Genomic DNA, 25686 nt, shown 5'->3' with positions numbered 1-25686 from the left:
CAATTAACATAAAATTATAATACTACCCTTTAATATATATGTAGAGCTAAAGGGTAGTATTGCATATGTTAATTGAGTGTATGATGGGTCTAAATTTCTAATTTAAAATGGTCAAACTCACGTTGACTGGTCAAATATATTAAATTATCGATTCATCTTTACTTGAACTGTATTTTTTGGACAAAATGAAATTTAGGTACCAAAGTGTGAATTAGGGTAAAGTTTAGGTACCATTAGTGTAATTTACTTATCAAACCCGCATTGACCGGTTATTGACCGGTAAAATGTACTAAATTGTCCGGTCATCGTTAGTTCAGGTATATTTTTGGGACAAAATGTAATCTAGGTACCAAAGTATGAATTAGGGTAAAGTTCAGATACTATTGGTGTAATTTACTCTAAAAATGGCTATGGTCCTTGGGTGGTTGGAGGTCCATTGAGGAAAATTACTACTCCGCTCCCCCCTGTAATTTCGAATTCTAATGTGGCTTATTTCATTACATCAATCCTATTTTATCTCTTTGTATGGTCTAATTCTTGAAGATTGCAAGTGTCTCATTCATTCTTTTAACGACGTTTGTGTCAATTATATAATTGGCTCTGTGAATATGGTCAATGGAAGTTCTTTTAGTTAAATAAAATAGCATAACACTCATTTGACCTTCTAAATTAAAACTTTAAAGATTATGACCTTAAACTATCAAAATCATCAATTATGTCATTGAACTAACTAAAAATCATTAATTGAATCATTATCCTATCCTAAAATCAGAAACGGTAACTATTTGACATGAACTGCAATGATCTTTGTGTTGGCTCAAAATGAGTTTGGGGAAAAGAGTATGAAACTGTTCAATCGAATGATTTTTTATAAGGATTCAACTGATGGATTTTGCTTAGGATGAGGACTTAATTGATAATTTTTGCTTAGTTCGTGATCATGATCGATGATTTTGATAATTTAAGATTGTAATTGACTTTGGAGTTTTAGCCTTTGTTTGAAAGTTTAGAGGTTAATAAGGTGAGAATTAAAAGAGATAATGGAAAGGAAAGAAAAATGATGGAAATGAAAGTTATAAATTGACATTATTTAAGAGTTTATAGAATATAAATGAAAGTTAAAGTTTAACTTCGATTGAGAGTTCAAATATATAGAGCAAGAAATATTAAATTTAGTATGCATAGATAATTTTTTTTTAATAAATGGCCTAATACATAAATAACTCCCTGAACTTGTCCAAATGTTGCAACTGTCCCCTCAAACTTTCAATTGTAACAACTTACTCCTTAAACTTGTCCAATTGTAAAACATAACCCCTCAAACTTGTCCAATTGTAAAACATAACCCCAAATTACCGACATTGACTGAAATTGAAGAAACACGTGAAATACAAATGTTGCAATGCTTGTGGAATGTGATAATCAGATTGTTGGCGTGATACGAATCCAGAGAAATGTTTTTACGGTTACTTCAAATACGGAGTAAAAAAATTCTCAATTTGGGGTTATGTTTTACAATTAGACAAGTTTGAGGGGTAAATTGTTACAATTGAAAGTTGGAGGGGGCAATTACAATATTGGAACAAGTTCAAGAGATTATTTATGTATTAGGCCTTAATAAATTTTACTACTTCCATTAATTCTCACTTTGAAAGTTAGAGTTTGAAGATTAAAGAATATAAATATTTAATTTCTATTAATTTTTATTAACTCTAAAAAAACAACACTTAAACAAAATTAATATGACATTTAACATTCTATTATTTCCATACTTCCATTAATTCCCTCCGGTTTAGTTTGTGGAGCAAGACGTGTTATGAAAAAAAAAACAAAAAAACTCAGATCTAAAGAATTAAAGAAAGGCGAATACACAAGCCAACCAATAAGTAAGTTGATGAAATGATGAATGCGACTCCGTGTCCGATAAATATCCTAAATTAGTTTATTTCATTTTGTAAAAAAAGTCAAGAAACCCCATCCATCACAAACGAGTTTGGCCAAGAGGTTGAAGGGTCAAAGCTGTCTTTTGAGTTACGGAATTCCACGTGGCAGATTCCAGCTAGACAAGAAAAATACAGACAGAAAGCAGATCGGCAGTTGCAGAAATCCGCTTTCGTCTCTCTCTGGTCTGACAATTTCTTTTTTCCTTTTTCTATTTACCTTTTTAATATATTATATTCTTCTTCTCCTTCTTTTCCCATCTTAGCCCTAACCCATTACAGACAGCTAACCCTTCCATTTTCCTTTTATCTTCTTCCTACTCTTCCCCTTTCTGTATACCAGACATTTTTTATTTATTTTGAATGCCTTTCTTCTTCTTTTGATAATATCAGACATTCGTCTCTTCATCCGTTTCTGGTTTTCAGGTATTTTATTCCTTTATGTTCCTTTTTTCTTTATATTGCAGCTTTCTATCTGTTTTTCGATCAGTTGCACATGTCAACCGCAAAAATAGAATTTGTTTTTTTGTTGATTTATTTGTATTTTTTGCCTCTTTTCATGTTTGCCGATTGCATATTTTCTTGTCGTCCAGTTAGTCTGAGGGTTCGTTTGTTCATTTTGGAAAAGATTCAATGGGGATTTATTTATTTATTTTGCTCTTGCGCTTCTTTGATTTGATTTTTTTATAGTAAAAAGTGGAAAGTTTGATTGGCAAATAAGCACAAAAGTTAAAGATTGAACTATTGATTTATCATTGCCGTTGTTGCTTTTTCAAATTCTACTTTTTGTCATTTGTTAAATCATATTGAATGGTGGATTGTATGTATGATCAGAATTTTCGATGTAAAACGTATTCTCTACTATTGGATGGATCTACTGGGACAACTGTTTGATAAGTTGTTTGTCTTGTGAAACGTTTGCTGCAGATGTTTATTGTAATTTACTGTTTCTGTTGATTGGGGACATATAAGATGCCCGGAATTGTCATGGATGGAATTGTAGTAGCAGCAGTAATGCAAGAAAAGGATGGAAATTCTACACCCGTTAAAGAAAATGATGTCTCAAATAAGTCCCCTAGGAGTGCATCAAGTCCACAAAGCCCTGTAGATCTTCCTGTACCTGTAGGTGAGGTGGCTGTTGAAGAGGAGAATGTTCATGGTGTGGTTGATACCTCCGTTACTGGGGTGGTGCCTGCAGGTGAGGCTGCGGTTGAAGGAGAAAATACTCATGGTGTGGTTGAGACCTCCATTGAGGAGCTTTATGAGAATGTATGTGATATGCAGAGTTCTGACATGTCACCCTCAAGACATAGTTTTGGATCTGAGGGTGAAGAGTCTAGGATTGATTCGGAGTTGCGCCATCTTGTTGGAGGAGAGATGAGAGAGGTTGAGATAATGGAAGAGGAAGAAGTAGACAAACCAGAGAGTGACAATCCAAGCAACTCCACTTCTAGGAAGGGAGGTTCAAGTGAGAGTAAGAAGTCAGGAAAATTAGACAGCAATCGATCTGCCAGCACCAAATCCATTTCTTCTAGCGCCTCTAAGAAAGGTTCTCGCTTACCATTGGATTCTGAGGTGTCATCAAAGTTGAATCCTAAGAGCAAAAGTCCTCCTGAAAAACCACCTGTTGATAAGCAAAACCATAAGAATCTTAAACAAGCAAACAGAGGAATCAAATCAACAAAGAAGGTGAGGAATTCTGGATTAAAGATACAGATTGGAGTGAATGATTCCTCTGAATCTGGTTTGGACAATCTGGATCTTGCACGATTTTTATTAAAGCAAGCAAGGGATTTGATTTCTTCTGGAGATAAACCCCAGAAGGCTCTTGAATTAGCTCTCCGGGCAGCTACAGCATTTGAAAATTGTGCAAATGGGAAACCCAGTTTAGAATTGGTTATGTCCCTGCATGTTGTGGCAGCCATATACTCTAGCATAGGCCAGTACAACGAGGCAATTCCTGTTCTTGAACGTTCAGTTGAAATTCCAGAGATTGAAGTAGGCCAAGAACATGCCCTAGCCAAGTTTGCTGGTTATATGCAGTTGGGTGATACTTTTGCAATGCTGGGCCAGCTTGAGAATTCAACTAAGTGTTACACAACCGGATTGGAAGTACAGAAACAGATCCTGGGAGAAACAGACCCTAGAGTTGGCGAGACCTGTAGATATTTGGCTGAAGCCCATGTTCAAGCATTGCAGTTTGATGAAGCCCAGAGGGTTTGTCAGATGGCTCTAGATATTCATAGAGTGTGCGGTGCACCTGCTTCTCTTGAAGAGGCAGCAGATAGGAGGCTCATGGGTCTCATATGTGAAACGAAAGGAGATCATGAAGCTGCTCTTGAGCATCTTGTTTTAGCCAGCATGGCTATGGCGGCAAATGGCCATGAAGCTGAGGTTGCATCTATTGATTGTAGCATTGGAGACACCTACTTATCATTGACCAGATATGATGAGGCTGTCTTTGCTTATCAAAAAGCACTCACAGCTTTAAAGACAGCAAAAGGAGATAATCATCCAGCTGTTGGTGCAGTTTTTATACGCCTCGCTGATTTATATAACAAAACGGGTAAGCTAAGGGACTCAAAGTCATACTGTGAGAATGCCCTTAGGATTTATGAAAAACCCTTGCCTGGCATTCCTCCAGAGGATATTGCGACCGGTTTCACTGATATTTCTGGTATATATGAGTCGATGAATGATCTCGAGCAGGCAATCAAGTTACTGCAGAAAGCATTAAAAATATATTCTGATGCTCCTGGTCAGCAGCGCACGATTGCTGGAATTGAAGCCCAATTGGGGGTAATGTACTACATGCTGGGGAATTTTTCCGAATCTTACAACGCCTTCAAGAATGCAATTTCGAAACTTCGTGCAAGTGGAGAAAAGAAATCTGCTTTCTTCGGAATCGCTCTAAACCAAATGGGGCTTGCTTGTGTACAGCGTTACTCTATAAATGAAGCTGTAGAGCTATTTGAAGAAGCCAAGAGTATTTTGGAGCAAGAGCGTGGACCGTATCATCCCGATACTCTTGGGGTATATAGCAATCTTGCTGGCACTTATGATGCAATGGGCAGGTATAGTGATCTTCCATATGCAGTTTTAAGAATTGTGTTGCCTATATATACTGGGCTAAGCATTTAGTTTTTGTTTCTTTTGGTGCTTTAGTTGTTTATTTTAAGCATACTTCATCCAGTAGAGAAATGAGAATTGAGATGCTGTGGCACTTAATGCAGGTTGGATGATGCAATTGAGATTTTGGAGCATGTGGTCGGGATGAGGGAGGAAAAACTTGGAACAGCAAATCCAGATGTTGATGATGAGAAGAAGAGGTTGAGTGAGTTATTGAAAGAAGCAGGGCGATCTCGGAGCAGAAAAGGCCGATCACTTGAGAATCTCCTTGATTCGAGCTCATATAGCACGAACAAAGATGGTATTACAGTATTATGAAGATGTTTTTATTTATACACACTTGTATTTAAATTGAAAATATGATGTATTATAGGATTTAATTTAAGGGGGCTGTTTCTAATAAATTCTTATTTTGGGTGGGGGAGAGATGGCAATTGCATATTTGCTTGTTTTACCAATCTCTATTTTTGTACTTACCAAAAGGATTTTATTTTTGTTTTGTATTACACTTGTTCAAGTTGTTAATGTAAATCCATCGGTTGTATTACACTTCTATTTGATTGAGAAACACATTGTGAATAATTTGCAAGCAAGATTTTACTGTTGTAAATGATATATTCTACTGTGAGAGTATTAGGTGTTGCTTTGTAGACTAGATGGTAAGTTCCAAAGATTCATCAAGTCATGAGGTTGGGTTGTCTCAATCCAATCATTCACCTAAGTTGTAAAGTTTCAAAGGCATCCTGAGAGCAAAATGTCTTTTTCTCTGAAAATTCCTGCTTGATTTGAACTATTAACTGCTTACTTTTGTTCCTTTTCAATTTTAAGTAGATTCCAAGACATGAATCTCTGGCGTTTTGCATAAACAATTAAGGAATCAATAGAATTGTACTTTGAAATAGTTTTCTATTACATTTACGTGACACATTAATTCTTTGTGCCCATATGATATATTGGTCATTTAAACTTGTCTAAATTGGTCATTTGTTCAATTTTCCATTTTGTTATATAGAACTTAAAGATTAATCATGTAACTAGGGTTGTAATCGAGCCGAACCGAGCTTTGACTTGTTCAAACTTGGCTCGCTATGAAATTAATGAGCTCGAGCCCGAACCGAGCTTTGGCTTGTTCAAACTCGGCTCATCTCATTAAAAAATAAACGAGCTCGAGCTGAGCTTCGAGCCAAAATCATCTTTGAACTTAGTTCATTAAAACACTTATCCAACCATGAATTGTTTGTGAGTAAATCATTAAATATATTTATGAAGTTTGCTCGTAAATAGCTATTTAATAGTGTACATAAACAAACTCACAAACAAAGTTCATGAATAAATAAAGGCTTAATGCATATATACACACCTAAACTTGGTAAGTTTTGCCTAATGGCACCCTGAACTTTTAAAATAACCTATCACACACCTATAGTTCCCTTTAAAAACATATCGCACACCTATAGTTGGCTTTAAAAACCTATCACACACCGGTAGTTGGCTCATTCGGACCTCCTACACACAAAATCGTTGATTTTTTTGTCTTTGACGGATGGGGTGGCATACCGAACGAATTCCCGCGCTTTTTTTTTTTCTATTAAACGCATACCACCTCGTTCGTTAAAGACGAAAGATCAACGATTTTGTGTGCAGGAGGTCCGAATAAGCCAACTATAGGTATGTAATAGATTTTTAAAGCCAGCTATAGGTGTGCAATAAGTTTTTAAAGCCAACTATAGGTGTGTGATAGGTTATTTGAAAAGTTCAGGGTGCCAATAGGCAAAACGTACCAAGTTCAAGGGTGTAAATATGCATTAAGCCATAAATAAACAAGATGCTTACAAATAGTTCGTCTATTACTCATTTATTATGTTTGTGAACAAACTTATCTAATAACAAATGAAATAATATTAAGTTTGAATATTTGTGAACTAACACAAAACATATAGTTTTATACAAAACTAAAATTTGTTGATAAATGTTATAATCGAGCCTGCTCGTCAGCTTTCGAGCTGAGTTTTGGTCTGCTCAAGCTCGGCTCGTTTACGAACCGAGCCAGTAAATCGTGCTCACGAACGACTTGTTTACAAATTAAGCCGAGTCTAGCCAAACTTTTATTGAGCCGACTACCGAGCCGCTCATGAGCGGCTCGGCTGATTTATAACCCTACATGTAACTTTAATCAAGTATTGAAGACGAATGAGACATCTCCAAATATTTTGAAACTAATTGGATTATTTGACAAAATATAGAGACTCCTAAGGTATTAAGCTAGAAGTGTTTAAGTGTAAATGTCCATACCAACAATCTCAAGTCTACTCAATTCAATACTGGGGCGGAGCTAGGGAGGATCACGGAGGGTCAGCCGACCATCCGGAAAAACCCACAGTAGGGGTACTCCGCCCCTTGTAAGAACAGAAACCGCCATGGTTGGGAGCCTCCCCAGCCATGGTGATGTAGAAGATGGAGCCTCCAGGACTAAACCCTAATTTGGGGCTCTTTAAAGAAAAAATTATTTAAATGGTATCAGTTAAAAATATTTTCATTCAAGGGGTTGTTTTATACCCTAGTTAAAAAATACCATTAAGGTGCATTGCACACCGTAATATTTTCATTCAAGTACAACAGAGTCCCTTATTTAACGTTGCAGGAATCCGCAGGATTCCTGCAACATTTGGACACTGGCTTCTCATCCTTTAGAGAATTATTAATTTTTTTTAAATAATAAATAAATATATGTATAATTTTTTTAATTAAATAAAAATTCTTTCTTAAAAAAACATTAAATAAAAATTCTAGTAATAATAATATTTATTGGGATAAGGATCAAATTCTAGTTGATTAATAATATTTTAGGTACAAATTTAACTTTAATGTATAAAATAATTTAAGTTTAATCCAACATTTTCAAGCAAGATCAATTTTAGCTTTACGTTACCAAAATTTTGAAAATGTTAGTTTGACTGTTTTTAACTGTTACTTTAAACTTTCCAAATACTAATTACGGCTAAAATATTTAATGTATCACCAGTTATAAAAAAAATATGTTAAAATACTAATAAATAAGTTTGCCACTTATAGATTAATCATAATTTTTTTTTATCAAATTTGTTTAAAATATATTGTGTTACTAATATAGTTACAAATAACCGACAAAAAATATATAAAACGGTTTAAATTTATCGACAAACTTGTCTAGAATATCTAATATGACAGCTAAATAATAGTCAAGCCAGCTTTTTAAAATTTTTGATAACACAAAGCTAAATTCAGTGCAGTTTATAAACTCAGTCAGTGGCGAATACATGATTGATCCATTAGGACGGTCAATTTTACACGTGCGTGCATAAAATAAATTGATGAATTAAATTTGCTCAATTTTTTTTTTGTATATATATACATGTTAGAATCTGAGTGATCTAGAACTAATTTTTACGTACCACTGTAAAACTTTTCAAAATTAAGTAAGATTTGGATTGCAACAGTATGTTTGAGTCGTTTGAACACACTTAATTTTTTTTTTATCGTCTATCATATATTAATCAAGTTGAATTTGTAATTAAATACAAGACCGATGAGTTAATTAACCACTCCGAGCCTTAATTTTTCGAAAACAGGAGGCCGAAAGGACAAGTATTGTTTAATTGAATATGTGACAGACTTGACTATTATTTAGCTGGCTTGACTATTATTTAGCTATCATATTAGGTATTTAGCTATCATATTAGGCATTGCAGACAAGTTTGTCGATAAATTTAAACCATTTTGTACATTTTTTTTGTTGGTTATTTATAACTATATTAGTAATATAATATATTTTAAACATATTTGACCAAAAAAAAATTATGATTAACTTGTAAGTAGCAGACTTAATTGTTAGGATTTTAACATATTTTCTGTCCAAAAAAAGGATTTTAACATATTTTTGTATACCTATATTGGTGATACATTAAATATCTTAGCCGTAATTGGTATTTAAAAAGTTTGATGTGACAGTTAAATAACAGTAAAATCAGTTTTTTCAAAATTTCGGTAACATAAACCTAAAATTGATCTTGCTTAAAAATATTAGGTTAAATTTGAACTATTTTATAAGTTAAAGTTAAATTTGTATTTAACAAAAATGTTGGATCAAATTTGACACTTATTCTAATAAATATTAGGATTACCATAATTTTTCATTTAATAGTTATATTTATATTTAATTAAAAAAAACTAACATACAATTTCTTTTATAAATTTTTATATATAAAAAATTATTTTCTTCTCCCTTTCAAGAGGGAGTAGAATTCAGAAATCCTTGAAATCCAAGGATTCCTGCAAATATTAAATTAAGGGATTCTGCAGTAGTAGCAGAGTCCCTGCAAATTTTCTTCATTACGGTGGATTGTCCACCGTAATGGTACTCTTTTTACCTTGGGTTTAAAAATAGGGGTAAATAATTTATTAGTCCCTTAGTTTTTACCTAACACACTGTTTAGTCTCTCTATTTTGAAAAACACATTTTAAGGTCCATATTTTTTGCCAATATTAACCTTGTGGTCCTTTTATCTATTTTTTTAGAATTTTAACCGAACATATCTTAGCTTTTAGGACAACCACACTACAATACAAGTTGACTATGCTACTCTGTTATTTTATATCTAGCTGTTTATGTTAAAATATAACGATTACAAGTCTAAAAAAACTAGATAAAAGGACCAAAGGGTTAATATTAGCAAAAGCTAGGGACCTTATAATGTGTTTTTCAAAATAAAAGGACTAAACAATGTGTTAGGTAAAAACTAAGGGACTAATAAATTATTTACCCTTAAAAAAATAGCCTCTGCAAGTATGTTTTAACTAATACTATATTAATAATATATATTTTTTTAAAAAGCCCTAAATTGGTGTTTAATCCGAGCCTCCATCTGTGTAATTTCAAATTTTTTTTTTAAATCTCATAAGCAAAACGACCTAGTTTTAGGTGTATGTTAGGGTTTTTTAAAATTTGGGGAATTGACTTAATTGCCCTTATTTAAATATAAAACCTTGCAGCAAAATATTTGGCCTCCACACCAACTTTTTCGCGATTTGCTCCTGTGTGCGAGGGGAGGAGAGGTTGCTGCCGGCGCCGTTCAACCTGCTGCTTCCGCCGCCGTCGTTTAACCTGCTTCTGCCGCCGTCGTTTAACCTGCTTCTGCCGCCGCCGTCGTTCAACCTGCTGCTGCCTCCGCCGTTCTTCGCTTCCGGTGAGGTAAGTTTTTAATTTAAGGTTTTGATGTTAGGGATTTTGATTAAATTGAATTGATAATGTGATAGTTGAGTCTCTAATTGAATTGATGATATCTAGGGGTTTTGATTTAATTGAATTGATAATCTGATAGTTTAGGGTTTTAATGAAATTGATAATATATTAAATTGTAGGGGTTTTGATTAAATTTTGAATTGATAATGTGATGGGGTTTTAATTCAATTGATGATATTTAGGTGTTTTGATTAAATTGAATTGATAATATGTTAAATTTTAGGGGTTTTCATTAAATTGAATTGATAATGTTATAGGGTTTTAAGGATTTTGATTATAAATTGAATTGGTGAATTACATTAGATTGAATTGGTTAATTGAATTGAATTGGTGATATTTAGGGATTTTAGGTATTTTGATTAAATTGAATTGGTGAATTGAGTTGAATAAGTGATATTTAGGGGTTTTAGGGATTTTGATTGAATTGAATTGGTCATGCTTAGGTATTTTTAGATTTTAGCTCATCAATTACTACTGAACAGTGAGTATACCAAAAAAAATCCAAAACAACTTTTGTATATAAATACACTATGAAGCACGGACTCTTCCCCGGGGTCGCCGTGGCCGAGTCGGACTCGTCGGACTCAGGGACACGTCCGGACACGGCGGGGACACGGCCGGAAAATGGGACACGGATGGGGTAAAAAAAAAGTTAAAAATTAGGGTTTTTTTTAAATTTTTTTATAAAATTTAAGTATCAATTATGCAATTTGTCAAAAATCCTAAATTATAATCTCTATCGCACGAATTAGAATTAGGTCTTCTCTCCTTCGTGCGCAAATCGCGATTTCAACCCACATACATCGCAGTTCTCCTAACATCACGATTTCGTTTTTGTTTGGGAATAATCAGAAACAATTTCTTCTCTCCTGGGTTCTTCCTTCTCGTGCGCTGCGATTCTTCTCCTGGGTTCTTCTCCTAACATCACGATTCCGATTTGTAATTTAGCATGTTTTTTTATATATTTTTATATCTAATATATATATAATTAATTATATAAAATTTGCCGTGTCCCCGCTGCACCCGTGTCTCATATTTTCTAAAAATGCCGTTTGCCGTGTCCGCACCCGTGTCCGTGCTTCATAGTAAATACATTTGCAGTAGGAATCAAATTCTTGAGTTGTATGAATTTTTTTTTTTCTACATTTGCAGTAGGAATCAAAACAACTTTGGCGCAACGGTAAACGTTGTTGTCGTGTGACTGAGAGGTCAAAGGTTCGAGTCTTAGGAGCGGCCTCTTGCCAAAATATTGGCAAGGGAAGGCTTGCCCCCAGTACATCCTTGTGGTGGGACCCCTCCCCGGACCCTCGCTTAAGAGGGGACGTGTAGTGCACCCCGAGGTTTGAGTCCTGGCTCCGCCACTGACTCAACACATATATTAGAGATTTCGACAAGTAGTACTCGCAGGTAGTACTATGATCCTACACGTTTATCATTTGAACCATTCGTTCGGTCAACACATATATATTTCAAATCTATTTCTCATCCTATACAATTTTTTGATATCTAAACTTGTTAAAATTATCCGTTTATTTAAACAAAATTAATAATAAATAAATAAATCATAAATTTTTAGATATCTAAAGTTGTTAAAGTTATCTGTTTAACTAAACAAAATTAATAATAAATAAAAAAATCATAAATTTTAAAAATATACATAATTCAATATTATATAAATTTAACAAAACCATATATAAATTTATGAAACAAATTTAAAGTTTAAACACTTGAAAACTTTTAATAAAATAATATAAAATTCAATAATAAATACTAATAATCCAATATTTAATGATAATAATTCACTTACATTGTAAAAACTTATAAAAATCTTTTTAAATACATTCACACGGGTTAACTGTAAAAATACATGGTGAAACTGATAAACTTTCTTTAGAATTAAAGGTCAATTTTGCCTCTAAAACTGTCAGATTTAATTTAGTTCAAATTAAAATTTAGGTATCAACTGAATTGGATAATATTTGACAAATTAGCTCAGATTATTAATCTGAACTAATTTGTCAAATATTATCAACTTCAAACTAAATGAATACGTTTTTTTGGAATCAAACTAAATGACTACTTAATTAAATTGGTAAAATGCACGGAACAAATTCACCCTTAATTCAATTCCTTTAGCACAAACAACATGCGTGCACAGTTGAAATTGCGTGATAAAATTAATACAAAAATAAAAATAAATTTGAGTTATAAAGTTATGAAGTTTCAAAAAATTGAATAGAAAAAGGTTTAGGTAAACCCCATTCTATTATAATCCCTGCTTTGCACCCTTGATCGTTTGTTTTTCCAGCGCTGCCTTCGTTCTTCTCCTTCCTCCTTTGCCGCCGTCATTCTTTTTCCAACGCCACCGTCGTTCTTCTTCTCAGGTCAGTTCTCTCTCCCTCTTCCTCGATTTTTCTCTCTTTTCTTCCCCCTCTTGGACCAGTGATTATTTTTTCTGCTTTCCGACACCGAAGGACTCACTGTTCTCAGTTGTAGTTGGATTTGTGATTTATAGTCGTAATGGCTGAATTTCAGAGTTAAAATTTGTTAATGCAAAACTCTTAGCTGATATGTTTTTTTTTTGTGATTTATAGTCATAATGTGCAAATTCCAATCTCAGCATCTGAAGAAGATAGTAATAAAGCATTTAGGAATACAAAAGTTGAAACTGCTGTAAAGACTTGCAAAATTAGGTTCTAATCTGCTATACATCAGTAGTTGTTTAGCCGTATGTTGGGTCCATTGTGAATGTGTTAGAAAGAGTATGTCTTCTTTCTCTTCAATCAAGTTCTAATTCCTCTCCAAAAGGAATTCATTGAGCAGCTAATTATTATAATGTTTCTCACTTACTAATGATTAAAAAAATGAAAAAGATAAACAATCTTCCTTTGTTTTTGTGAAACAGAACAGTGGAGAAAGCAAGTGCAAAACAAACTTGTTTCATCAATAAGGTTGATTCTCCCATTTGAACCCTCGGCTCCTGTTCAGCTATTTAAAGGCTTTCCCCAGTTTTAGTTTTGCTTCTGTGGTTTTGAAATAGAGGTTGCATCTTGGGGAAATAAAGATCAGTTCTGGTTTGCAATTTACTTAGCTAAAAATTTGGATAATTTGTTCTGGTTGTTGTATATGGGCTTTTCTTTTGTTTCTGCATTTTCGCCCTTACCCCTCAGCCTCTCCTCCCCTGGTCGTTATATATATATTCTGTGTATCTTCAATTATAATTCTCTGTAGTTTTATTCCCCTTTTGACTAAGCATTCCATGCTGTCACAGCTTAGTTTCATACTTTCTTTGTTTTAAGTTAGAATGGAATATAATGAGAGACACGACTATGAAAATGGTAATATCAAAATTTAGGTAGTTTTTTTTTTTTTTTGATCTTTTGGTTTACTAGATAGTGCTTTCTTCAATTGTTGGAGGGTATAATAGGAGCTGCTACGTTTCAGGTTACCGGTGCTCGCATAGGGAGAGAGTCGACATAGCTGTATTCTACATCGTTGTCCTATATGATCCAATCGTAAATAATGGAAAATAAACCCAGCAGTTCACCGCTGCACTTCGTTGATCAGTTAGTAGTGAGTTTTATCTTCTCTTTACTATTTGAATCCTCTTTATAAGTGTATGTATATATATATATATTTGAACTTGTTTACTAAGTTTTGGAGACTCTATCTTCAGGTTCCAGGAGATGTTGTTCTTGATCTCTCTAACATGACTAATCAGACTATCAAGCTTGGTGGTGGCCTTCGTCAGGTTCCTCTTTTAGGATTTTGATTACAAATTTGGTTTCTCTCTGCACTTGGTTTGTTGATGTTATGTATTTGGTACTCTTTTGTATCTGTAAAAGCATCCTATAAATGTGCCTTTCTTAACTATAAAAGAGAAATTCTTACTTTTCAACATTGGTGATGCAACTTACCTAAATATCATTGAAGGCATTGTGAGCCGGCTTTTGGTTTAAGCATACTGGCATCAATTATCTAGATTAATGCTAATTAGGAGCTAACTGACAAGTGATTCTTGTTTTATCTTTATCAAAGCTTTGATATTGATGCACTTTCTATTGTTATTGCCACTGCCAACCAAAAAAAAAACATAAATAGAAAAATTTGTATTCCAGTTTGATGAGAAGATATTGATATTGTTTTGGGCAATTTTTTAGGATGGTGATGCTATCTCTGTTCTGAAGGCTGGCAAACTCAGGAACTCAAAGCCAAACAAATATTGGGTGGAAAGCTCCCAGAAGCGGGTGAGTAAGGGTATATTATATCTAAGTAAGATGCGTATTGAAAAGATGATTGCCATTCTCTCTTTGTTGATACCCTAAAGAAGCTGACACTTTTTTTTTTTGCCTTTTATCCGTTTTGGGTAAATGTTATGAATATTGACTGAGTACCAACATACCATCTTTTTAGCCATTGAGGAAGAACAAAAGAGGGCCGTAGGTGGTGTGCCTAGCCTGAGATTGAGATTGAGTTCTTATTATGAGCTAAACTTGAAGTTCAATTCTTTATTTGGATAATTTCGCATAGTTTCATTTGGATGATGTGTCTATATGATTAAGCGGAGATGTTCAATCTCATTATGTTGAAATCCTTCAATTTTGTCTTGAACTTTTATGGTGTTCAAGGCACATTTAGATTCTTTGTCCTTTGTTTTCATGGTGGAACAATCAATTCATGTAAGATGCTTGTTGATAATATATATATATATATATATATATATATATATATATATAAATATATTTGTGGATATGAATTACTTTCCTCCTATCTTTTACTTGGTAAATTTTTCTTTTCGTGTAAATATGAAAGCATGTATAGGTTCGTTATACGTCTTACTTTAATCCTTGGATTTCTCTGAAGGTTTTATTTTGTAAAATGTCAAATAACTAACTATGCATTCTCAATGGTCTATCTGGTTGTTTGTCCAGTATGTGCCATGTGCTGAGGACAGCATTCTTGGTATTGTGGTAGACTCCAAACCCGAAGTAAGTTTTTCAATATTAGACTTTTGATTGTGAATTGCATGCTGCCTGTTGTGTTCAGCTTGATGAAAATTTTTGTTTAAATTCTTTCACAATGAATGGAAAATCATGATTATTGTTGATGATGACAAGCTTTTATTTGTGTTTAACTTTGCATCAATACTGAGCTGTATTTATCTGTTTTAAAAGTTTGGTTATGGTGCTGTAATAAATTAGTGGAGATGAAGATCCAATTGTGTGGAGTTAGTCAATGAACCTGATGACTTTTAGATTATCTGTTCTAGTAGGAAACCACAGAACTTTTGCAAACCTGGAAAACTGGGTTTACTTATTTTAGAAAACCTATAATTCACAGAGGAGAGCCATCTTAACTTCCTTGAATTGGTTATGAATGAAGGAAAGCGATAATATCAAGTCATATGGTAACATCAAATTTGTACATTACGAGTGAAGGAAAACGATAATATCAAGTCGTACAAGAATACCTCTCCCAAGTTCAAGCAGATCTCTGTTTTCTGAGTCACTTTCTTTTGAATATTGCTTATCTAATTATATATTCTTCAAGGATTTTGTTGTACATTTTATCAAAGATAGCAGTTGGCCCCAATTTTTCCTGTCCATTGGATGCCTAATTCATAACCTCATTCAAAAAATTGACGTGGTGTGGGCTGAGTATGCCCGAAAAATGTGTGGTTGAGAAGTCGGTGTCAGATTTGCTTTTCTATTTTGGTATTTATTATCAATTCGTTTTATAGTGTACCATTTGAATACATGGGTGCTCTTGTATATTAATAATTTAAAATACAATTTGCCCAACAATTTTTCCTGTCCATGCCATGTGTAATTCATAACCTCTTGCAAAAATTTGACATGGTGGTGGCGCGTCTGCGCAGAATAAGCTTGGGTTAGAAGTTGGTGTCAGATTGGTCTTACTGTTTTGGTAGTTAATGTCAATTTGTATTACAATATACAATTTGAATACATTGGTGCTCTTGTATTTAACATCTTTCAATATATATATGTTATTTGCAGAACTTTCTTGTGGATATTAAAGGATCCACCTTAGCATTTTTACCTGTGCTTGCGTTTGAGGGTGGCACAAGGAGAAACATACCAAAACTTGAGGTGTGTACTATGTACATGTTCCTTGAAGATATTGTAATCCTATTTTAATTTTTTCTTTCTGAAGTACATTGAGCATTTAAAATGCGTCTGATGGTGGTTTGAACTTGGAAGTCTATAGATATTTAATAGTCCCAAATGATTCTAGTATCCTTGATTAAACTTTAATTTTGTTGTAGTGGATATTTAAAATATATTTTTGACGATTTCCTGCATGTGGAACTTGTTTTCGAATGGCGAGTCATGAAACATGTGAGACCTTACAGATATACTGGTTCTGTCTGATGGTGTAATTTTCTTACATATAAGAATCAAACGTTTTCGTTGAGGGCGAGCCTTGGCGCAACGGTAAAACGTTGTTGTCGTGTGACCGAAGGTCACGGGTTCGAGTCTTAGGAGCGGCCTCTTGCCAAAAAGATTGGCAAGGGAAGGCTTGCCCCCAGTGCACCCTTGTGGTGGGACCCCTCCTCGGACCCTCGCTTAGCAGGGACGCGTAATGCACCGGGCTGCCCTTTTTTTTTTTTATAAGAATCAAACTTTTTGGTTTGTTGTAACATTACCTACCTTTGATGCATCAAAATAGAAAATACAGTATGCCTAAAATAATCAAGCTGAAGTGAAGAAGTCTACTTTCTTTCTTTTCTTAACTTTTATGTATCTCTAATGTCTCTTTTCCTAATTCTATTTGGTGCAGGCAGGTACTTTGCTTTATGTTCGGGTTGTGAAAGCAAACGCTGGGATGAATCCCGAGTTGTCTTGCACTGATGGTTGGTTACTTTATATGCGTGTTATATTTTTCATATATCTGTGTTGTTTATTTTGTTGAAATATTAGATCACCATAGACTATTGCTGAATAAATCTTATTTGCAATTTATAGCCAGTGGGAAAGCAGGAGAATTTGGTGTCCTCAAGGATGGGTACATGTTTGAATGCTCAACTGGTCTGTCAAGGATGTAAGGCTTCTTCCAGTTTTAAGTAAACAAGAAACCACTGTTACAGTTTGACACTATATGACCAATTATGAAGTTACCATACTATCTATCTTGTTGTGGTGAAGAAACCCCTTTCATTTTTTCAGGTTGCTGAGCTCACCGACATGCCCTGTTCTTGAGGCTCTTGGCAATAAACTGTCCTTTGAGATAGCTGTTGGTATAAATGGTCGTGTTTGGGTATGATTGCCTTTGCAGAACTTCAGTTTTTTGGTTGTTTGTGCCTTGGCATTTCATTTTTCGCTTTAAACGTTATATTGAAGTGGGCACTTGAGAATCCTGAGGTTTCTGCGTCCATAGAGTTGCAAACTTTAAATGCTATGAAAAAGTTCTTCTATTTGGAAAAAGGCTTTATTCAAACTTACAGACAATTGCTGCTTGTGTTTGTACCAAAACAGGTGAATGGTACATCTCCATCAATAGTCATTGTTGTTGCAAATGCACTCATGAATTCAGAGACATTGAGTGGTGTGCAGCAGAAAATTCTGGTCGATAAACTGCTTCAGAAAATCCAGAGTATGTTAATTTCATTTCGAATTCTACCTTTATCTTGATCATCTCGTAATTTTAATTTTCTATTCTTTTTTTTCAACTACGAAATTTCCTATGACTTCATTTCCATCCTTCAATTTCTTTTTGCAGCATGATTAAATCGTCCCGACATTTTTTCTCTGGGAGCAACCAACATCATCACATGTACAAGCACCAATATACCAAACTTCATCATGTGGCTTGTGCCTCATGGTCACAAGTGAAGGCATAATTAAAAGTAGGGTTTTTTCTTTTTCTGATGTACTCAAGGTTTTATTATTTATAGTAGTTCGGAAGTAAATTTGGATTGGACTTGCAGGATTTACAATGCACTTTTGAAGCAGTTCTGTAATTTTATATTGGCTTTTGCAGCAATATTTGTTGTCTTTTGTTTATTTTTAGGCCAAGAATTCTCATTTGAGAATTTGTCTTGATCCTTATGGAAAGCATATAAATGCTAGGCAAAATGCATTTTGAGGCCCTTGATCATTCCGATTTTGGCGTATTGAGCCATGATCTTTTATTTCAATACATTATATGTATTATTATTTATTTTTGCTCACATTAAGACCCTAATTGCCAATTGTTTGTGAACATCTAATTTAATTGAAGAGCATTGCCCATTTCATTTGTGTTTGAAATTGTATCTTGTACAGTTTGAAAGGAGGTTTTTGTAGTTTCTCTACTTTTGAGTTGTTAAAATTGCAAATTTCGAATGCAAATGAAACGAATAACACTATTTTAATTGATTTTATTTTATTTATTTTTTTTTTGTTCAAAGCCGAGGGCTTAATGTAATAAAAGATCAGGTAGGGCAATATTTGTGTGCTGGCTTGCCTTAGGGTGTCTGTTGGTATGGTAGCGGTGAGAGAATGATATTAATTTAACAAGGAGACAGGCATTAAACACTGAATTTGTATTTTTTAGTTGAAAGTCAAATCATTTTCTTCACCCTGTCTCTATATTATTTTTCTTTAAATATGTAAATAACTGGTGGGTTTGATATTATTTGACCTGATTTTCAATTCATTGTTGATGGAGGAGACATTAGTTTGGTTTCATTGCCAATAATTAGTGTTTACTTTTTTCGGTGAGGGCATAAAGACCGAGAATTTTTTTTTTTTTTTGCAGAAACAAAAAAAACTAGCAAATACCGACCCTATTCAAGAATGATTGCACTATAACAATTTTTTTGGATAACATGGATTCCACTCAATCCATAAACCACGAACCCCACTTATAATGATTGCATTATTCGAATTCAGGGTGGATCCAGGGCGGATCTTGAGATTCTGAGAGTCTAGTGAGGAAGTATCAAATCAGGATCCTAGTATGTAGAATTAAGTAATGTCCTATTAATATATTATCAATGAACATTTCTAATACACTTCTCTCAATAATAAAATTATTAAACCATTTAATCCTACTAGTTAATTAAACATCCCCCAGGAATAATTAAGAAAGATTTCTGAAAAATATTGTGATATGATAATAAAAAATGAGCTGTAAAAGGAAAAAAAGACAGAAAGCTTATCATTCTAAGTGGTCCAGACATTGATGATCTCAAGTAATTTTTCAATAATTTTAACTATGAGAAAAAAAACTTTCAACACAAAACAATGATCACTGACATATTCAAACGCTGACATCAACAAATTTGGCCAAAGCGTTTGCAACACTTTCATTTCTAAGAATAATCTTTTTTATCAACTTGCGAAAAATTATTATAAGAAAATAGTCATAAACTTGCGTGTTGCAATTACTTAGGCCTATGAATTATATTTATTGCCATCGCATCTTTTGAGATTTTAATTTTTGTATTATGTTTAGGCCTGCTATTATTTTTATAACCGTTGCATCTTTTAAAATTTAATTCCTATATTATTTTTGAATTATTATTTTTGGATCCTTGATCCATCTTTTGGACATTGGACAGACACACCTCCTACCCATGCTCAAGAGACGGCCCTATTCGAATTGAAGACATACACGACCTCTCGAGCCTTCGAGACAATGAAACAAATTTTATCCCAATTGAAATTTTTGTATTATTTCGCCATTTCCACAACCATCATAGTGTCATTGAAAAAAGAGCAGGCCAATCAATGAAGTTATAGCAATCCGTGCTCTATAAATTCATAGGGAGCCCTCTGAAAGAGCAAGTGAAACTGAACCGAGATAAGAGCTTGCCAAACTGATCTACCCGCAACACATTCTCGAAAAAACAAGGAATATATTATAACCATGCTTATCTTCATTACTATTGTAAAAGGAAAATGACCGTAAAAAGAACACATTTCTATATTATAAGAAAATATTCCACAGTGTTTCGAATCAACTACTCTTGTACCACTTAAGAGATGATATGTCAATAATAGTATTTTGTGTAATCACATGAATAGTCTAGAACTAATTTAATCTTCGAATATCGTACAAATTTTGTAATACAAGCAAAGTTCTTTATTCAATTATTCAATTATATATAGTTATAAATTATTACACAAATTAATACAGCAAGTAAAAGCATGTTATTCTTCACAACATGTAATTGGGATACAATCAATCTGATACTTGACTTCCCATAATTCAAAAGTTCCATCCAAGAAGTTATAATAAGCACCCCATACTCTTAGATTTTTGTTTGCCATTGCTGCCCTAACATATGGGTAGCTCTGTAAGTTTATTAGGGACAAATTCACTGCCTCCTGCATTCAAATTATAATTGGATAATTCAAATTAATCAATTTTAGTTTTGGACAAAATTAAGGGACAAACAAAGGAGAAGTTTATTACCTTTTCACATATCTTACATTGATCACAAGGCTCCAGATCTCCATGTTCTGCCAAAACCTTGGCCTTTGCAGGTAAACCAATTTTCACCCATTCATCTATGAAATCACTGCATATATCCATAAATTTGGTAAATTTGCAATTAATTGCTATATTATTGTTAGATTATATCTAAACAAAACAATTAATTTAACACTTATATACAAAACAATCTAATTTCAAGTCTCATTAATGAAAGATGAGTTTTTGTTTCATGTGCAATTTTATATTCTAGCTATCTTTCAACTTCTAGCATTCTGACCACCAATAAGAATTTTTTGTTACAAAAAAAAAAAAACTCTTCCTTTATTAATGATGTTGAAATAGTATATCTAGTGAATCTTAAGCTTAAAATTGTATTATTTTATACATTATGCTAAATTTGCATTCTCTTAATAACCATATGATTAAATTTGTAACTCATCCTTATTATTGTTAAGAAAAAAGTTGTGAAATAAATTTTAAAACCTTTTATTCTGTTGTTGTTAAGAGATGATAACTAACAACAAAAAAAAGGAGACAATTTGTATTATTATTGTCGATTTTCGATTCCATTTAGTGGAATATATTATTGTTTTTCTATATATAATTACTATTATAATAATTATTTACGGTTTAATAATTATTATATTATAATTAAAATTAGTTTTGAATTTTATACAAAAAATTAAATATTTTTAGATCCGAGACCCTCCTAAACGGGAGACCTAGGCAGAGAATTTTCGTCTCCATATTTAGAATTTGACAATGACATGTATAAAAGCCTTACTTGGAAGTGCAACCATCATCAGAAGATCCATGAGAGATTTAATCCCACCACAATCACTATGCCCCATTATCATTATGTTTTCCACCTATATATAAATTTCTTTCCAATTTAGCCATTACACAAATTAACACTCCAAATATTGGAACAAGGACCCATTTTTCACCAATTTGTCAAAAACCTGTATTCTCTACGATTTACCCAAAAATAAAAATAAATTTTTTTTTAAAAATTCGATAGATGTACGTAATAAAATTAGACTAGTGATGATGATGATTACCTTTAATACATCTACTGCATATTCAATTGTTGCTCCAACTCCACAGTACCTTAACTGCCCATTACCATGTTAACATGAATTTCAAAATATTTCATAATTAATTACCATAATTATATTATTAATCAACAATTAATAATTAATAATTAAATCAACCTGGTTTAAGGGCGGAACTATATTAGCAATATTTCGGACTATAAAAGCTTCACCAGGTTCAAAGCAGAGGACATTCGATGGGCTAACTCTCGAGTCCGAGCACGAAAATACTAGAAACTGTACCATATATTTAGGGGGTTAATGGACGAAAATTTATTAAAAATTACAGATTTTTTTGGATTAAGTTTCAGCGCCGGAAATTTTTGTCCATAATTCTGTTAGTGATGTCAAACCGTATCAGATTTTGAATATAATTAAATTATTGATGGAAAGAATCGATGAAAATTGGAGCGGGTAATATTCTTTTAAAAAAAAGGGTCAGGAGATCGACAAAACCTCTATGACCCCCTATCCGTCCCACGGCTGATTACACTTGTAATTATTAATTTATTAGCTATATTGTACCTTTGGCTGTTGCCCTTCTGCAACTATAGGGCTGCAACAAATTAATTAATAAAAATAAAATTAATTTAAATTTAAAGTAATTAAGAAAATAAATAAAATAAAAGTGATGAAATGGTACGTACTCATAAATGTTGTTAAGGAAGTAACAGAATCCTTTCAACTGGATCGAGACATTCCACTGAATCCCCCCGGAACTTTAATGCAGCAACCAGCTTCTCTATTTTTGCTTCTACTTCTTTCTTTGACTCTTCATTCTTTCTGCATCCAACCATTTTATTTTATTATACTCGGACGTGTTTATTTTAACTTTTTGAATTTTATTTATTTATTTGTTTTGATAAAATTATTTTATCATATTTGTCGAAATTAATATAAGATCTATAATTAAAGCTTAACTATGAGCTTAAACTTTTAGTTCAATTGGTTTCTACGGAAACAACTGAATTGAAGAGATCCATTACGTACCCATTAAGAAGCTTCTTGAATTCTTGAATTATGAGCTGCTCCGGTGATTGCTTAGCCATTATATATATGCTTTTCTGCATTTATATGATTATGATATTAATAGTATATAGTAATTTGGGAAAAGTAGAAAGAAACCGATGCGAGAAATGAAAGAGACCAAACACAAACCTTAATTAATAATAAGTTGAGATGTCTGACTGATCGATGTAAGAAATTGAAGCCCTTATTTATAGTTTGTGTTTAGTAGTACATTGATTTAGTTTGGTAACCTTTATTCACGTGATCAACACCTAAATTTGCACTTAACGTCTTGGCAATATATATTAAACAAAGAAAGATAAGCATGTGTCTTTATATTGTTACGTAATTGCTAATTTAGCACGGTAAATTACAATCACGGTACCTGGAATTTATACTATTTCATACTTTGATACATGGATTTTATGCTACAATTGGTTAACCATTAAAAATGTGAGTAAATTATAATCATAGTACCTAAACTTTACATTCTTTCACAATTACCCAAACTTTATAATGCAGACATCTCCAACACGGACTCGGCGAGAGGAGCAGAAAAGACCAAGAGGATAGAACCTGAGTGACACGCCGTGTCGCTCAGCGTGCCAATCAGACTCAACGTGTGGAGCTCATGCGGAGGAAAGGGTGAAATACCTGCGAGAGTTTAGAACTGGCCTCACATGCCACGTGAGTTATATGGCACGATGTGTGGGTTCATGGAGACGCCTTCTTCGCCAAACTGATCTAAGGAGACAAGGGCTTCCATCATCTTATTTACTGTTTTGCCATCATAACTAATTACTGTTCTGCCATTAGCTCTATTTTTCTATTTGCCATTTACCCCAATTACTCATCATACCCCAATTATCTTCTTCTTTAATGTAACCCTACTGGGGATATGTTGATATTTTTAGCTAACCTAAATGAAAGTATATAACCCTTTCATTTTGTAAAGAAACACAACTTTTATGAATTGAATCAAACTAGCCTCCAGTTGAGAGCTTTGTTCATTTATTTGGGATTAACTCCTTCAAGCAAAGGAATGAGAAGAAACATCTTTATGAATTTACAATTAAAATCCTCACTACGATTTCACTCTGTAACAGTTGGTATTAGAGCCGAATCGTTTTTCTTTCCGGAGACTTCTCATTGGCTATGGTTCAACCACGTCCTCAACTAAAAGCTATGGGATCCAATGATCAACGGTTTGAAGCGATATAAGCTGTTACGAAGAAGTTGAGTGATACTCTTCACAAGCAAAAATGAGAGGCATTTAGCTCCCGCCATTGAGGAACTTAAGTTAGAGGGCCGAAATACCCATCCACAATCCGCCGGATATCCTTACCGGAAACAAGAAGAGGCTATTCGACCTCAACCCTAACCACACTCACCATCCCCTATGCGAAATGCAATGCAACAAAAAATGGGCCCTCGGGTTCTTGAGGTAAGGTGTCATAATCAGTGGCGAATCCAGGATTTGAGGGAGCGGGGGGCAAAATTCTATCTACAAAATTTTTAGATAAAAAATGTAAAATTGTTCAATTTTTTATGACAAAAAAATGCAAAATTGTTCAATTTTTTGTGACGAAAAATGCAAAATCGTTCAATTGTCATGCATTATTTTCATGATTTTTTTTGATAAAAAACGTAAATTATAATGTTTCCGACTCGTAATCATCCATTTCCGGGATTCTCGAGTTGTTACGCATCAAATATCCCTAATGTTTTGGGTCAGGTGCAATTTTACCCCTAACATCTAAAATTGTGCAATTTTACCCCTAATGTTTGTAGCCAAGAGCAATTTTATCCCTAACGTTGATAAATTGGATCAATTTCAGACACTATTATAAAATACAGTCATTTTTTTCTTTATTTTGCACCAATTGCATATCAATTTTGTAATTTTACACCAATTTTACCTCTAACGTTGATAAATTGGATCAATTTCAGACACTATTATTCATGACCGAGAAGACAGCTTGATGAATTATTTCTCAAATTGACCCAATTTATCAACGTTAGGGGTAAAATTGCTCTTGGCTTCCAACATTAGGGATAAAATTATACCATTTTAGACGTTAGGGAAAAAATTGCTCCTGGCCCAAAACATTAGGGGTATTTTTGCACTTTAACCCTTATTTTTGGATTTAATTTTTTTTATGAGGTGAAGGGGGGGGGGGGCAAATGCCCCCTTTGACCCCCCTACATCCGCCCCTGGTCATAATCATGTTATTATCCGAAATGCCGATAGTGATAGTGACAGGGATGCTTTTGAACCCCATAGGATCGCTAGGAATATGGGCATCTATAATGATATTGATGTTGTTGGCCTTAAGCATATGAATGCTAGGAATATGGATGTTGTGGATGATGTTGATGTTGTTGGCCCTAGGCAATTGAATGCTAGAAATGTGGATATTGTGAATGATATTGATGTAGGTGGTTATGAAAGGAGGAATTATGGTGGAGAGGATCCGTATATGGAGAATGTAAATGTTAGAGGCGGATATGGAGGAAACTTCGATAGAGATGATGATGCATTCAAATTGAAAATTGATTTACCCTCATTTGGGGTGAACTTGACATTGAGGGATTCTTTGATTCGCTTTCGGAAGTTGAGAGGTTCTTCGACTATGCGGGGATATAGAAAGGTTTGGTTGGTAGTATACCGGTTGAAGGGCGGAGCTTCAGTGTGGTGGGACCATATGAAAGAAGAGAGAAGAAGAGGAGGGATGGAGCCGATAAGGTCTTGGTTGAGGATGGAGTCAATGTTGAGGGAGCGGTTCTTGCCACC

General features: G+C 33.7%; 2 protein-coding genes and 1 pseudogene across 7 annotated transcripts; 2 read left to right on the top strand and 1 right to left on the bottom strand.

Moving 5' to 3' along the window:
- The first annotated feature begins 2113 nt into the window (after window positions 1-2113).
- Window positions 2114-5702, top strand: LOC136230782 (protein KINESIN LIGHT CHAIN-RELATED 3). The gene is made up of 3 exons (XM_066019967.1): window positions 2114-2366; window positions 2868-5014; window positions 5174-5702. The coding sequence occupies exons 2-3, from the start codon at window positions 2913-2915 to the stop codon at window positions 5385-5387; spliced, it is 2316 nt and encodes a 771-aa protein (XP_065876039.1). The 5' UTR covers window positions 2114-2366; window positions 2868-2912; the 3' UTR covers window positions 5388-5702.
- A 4412-nt stretch (window positions 5703-10114) lies between these two features.
- LOC136230750 (uncharacterized) lies at window positions 10115-18528 on the top strand. 6 transcript variants are annotated; one of them, XM_066019931.1, is made up of 13 exons: window positions 10115-10296; window positions 12656-12731; window positions 13253-13298; window positions 13792-13920; window positions 14024-14098; window positions 14508-14594; window positions 15279-15335; window positions 16365-16457; window positions 17149-17221; window positions 17334-17409; window positions 17535-17625; window positions 17844-17961; window positions 18088-18528. In XM_066019931.1, exons 4-13 carry the CDS (start codon window positions 13870-13872, stop codon window positions 18090-18092), a joined length of 726 nt encoding a protein of 241 aa, XP_065876003.1. In that variant the 5' UTR covers window positions 10115-10296; window positions 12656-12731; window positions 13253-13298; window positions 13792-13869; the 3' UTR covers window positions 18093-18528. The 6 variants fall into 6 exon arrangements, with proteins under 6 accessions (XP_065876003.1, XP_065876010.1, XP_065875987.1 ...); XM_066019938.1 differs by lacking the exon at window positions 12656-12731 and having other exon boundaries at window positions 10115-10291; XM_066019915.1 differs by lacking the exon at window positions 12656-12731.
- A 1957-nt stretch (window positions 18529-20485) lies between these two features.
- Window positions 20486-22933, bottom strand: LOC136217944 (carbonic anhydrase 2-like; annotated as a pseudogene).
- Between the last annotated feature and the right edge of the window lie 2753 nt (window positions 22934-25686).

This window comes from Euphorbia lathyris, chromosome 1 (genome assembly GCF_963576675.1).
Source record: "Euphorbia lathyris chromosome 1, ddEupLath1.1, whole genome shotgun sequence".
Lineage (NCBI taxonomy): Eukaryota > Viridiplantae > Streptophyta > Magnoliopsida > Malpighiales > Euphorbiaceae > Euphorbia > Euphorbia lathyris.
Note: the sequence above shows the minus strand (reverse complement) of the source record. Positions and strands in the feature narration are given on the sequence as shown.

Coding starts and splice junctions, on each gene's coding strand:
- LOC136230782 (XM_066019967.1), top strand. CDS start 2,913: ATGCCCGGAATTGTCATGGATGGAATTGTAGTAGCAGCAGTAATGCAA. Junction 5,015..5,173: donor ACTTATGATGCAATGGGCAG/GTATAGTGATCT, acceptor CACTTAATGCAG/GTTGGATGATGCAATTGAGA.
- LOC136230750 (XM_066019956.1), top strand. CDS start 13,870: ATGGAAAATAAACCCAGCAGTTCACCGCTGCACTTCGTTGATCAGTTA. Junction 15,336..16,364: donor TGGTAGACTCCAAACCCGAA/GTAAGTTTTTCA, acceptor TGTTATTTGCAG/AACTTTCTTGTGGATATTAA. Junction 17,626..17,843: donor GTATAAATGGTCGTGTTTGG/GTATGATTGCCT, acceptor GTACCAAAACAG/GTGAATGGTACATCTCCATC.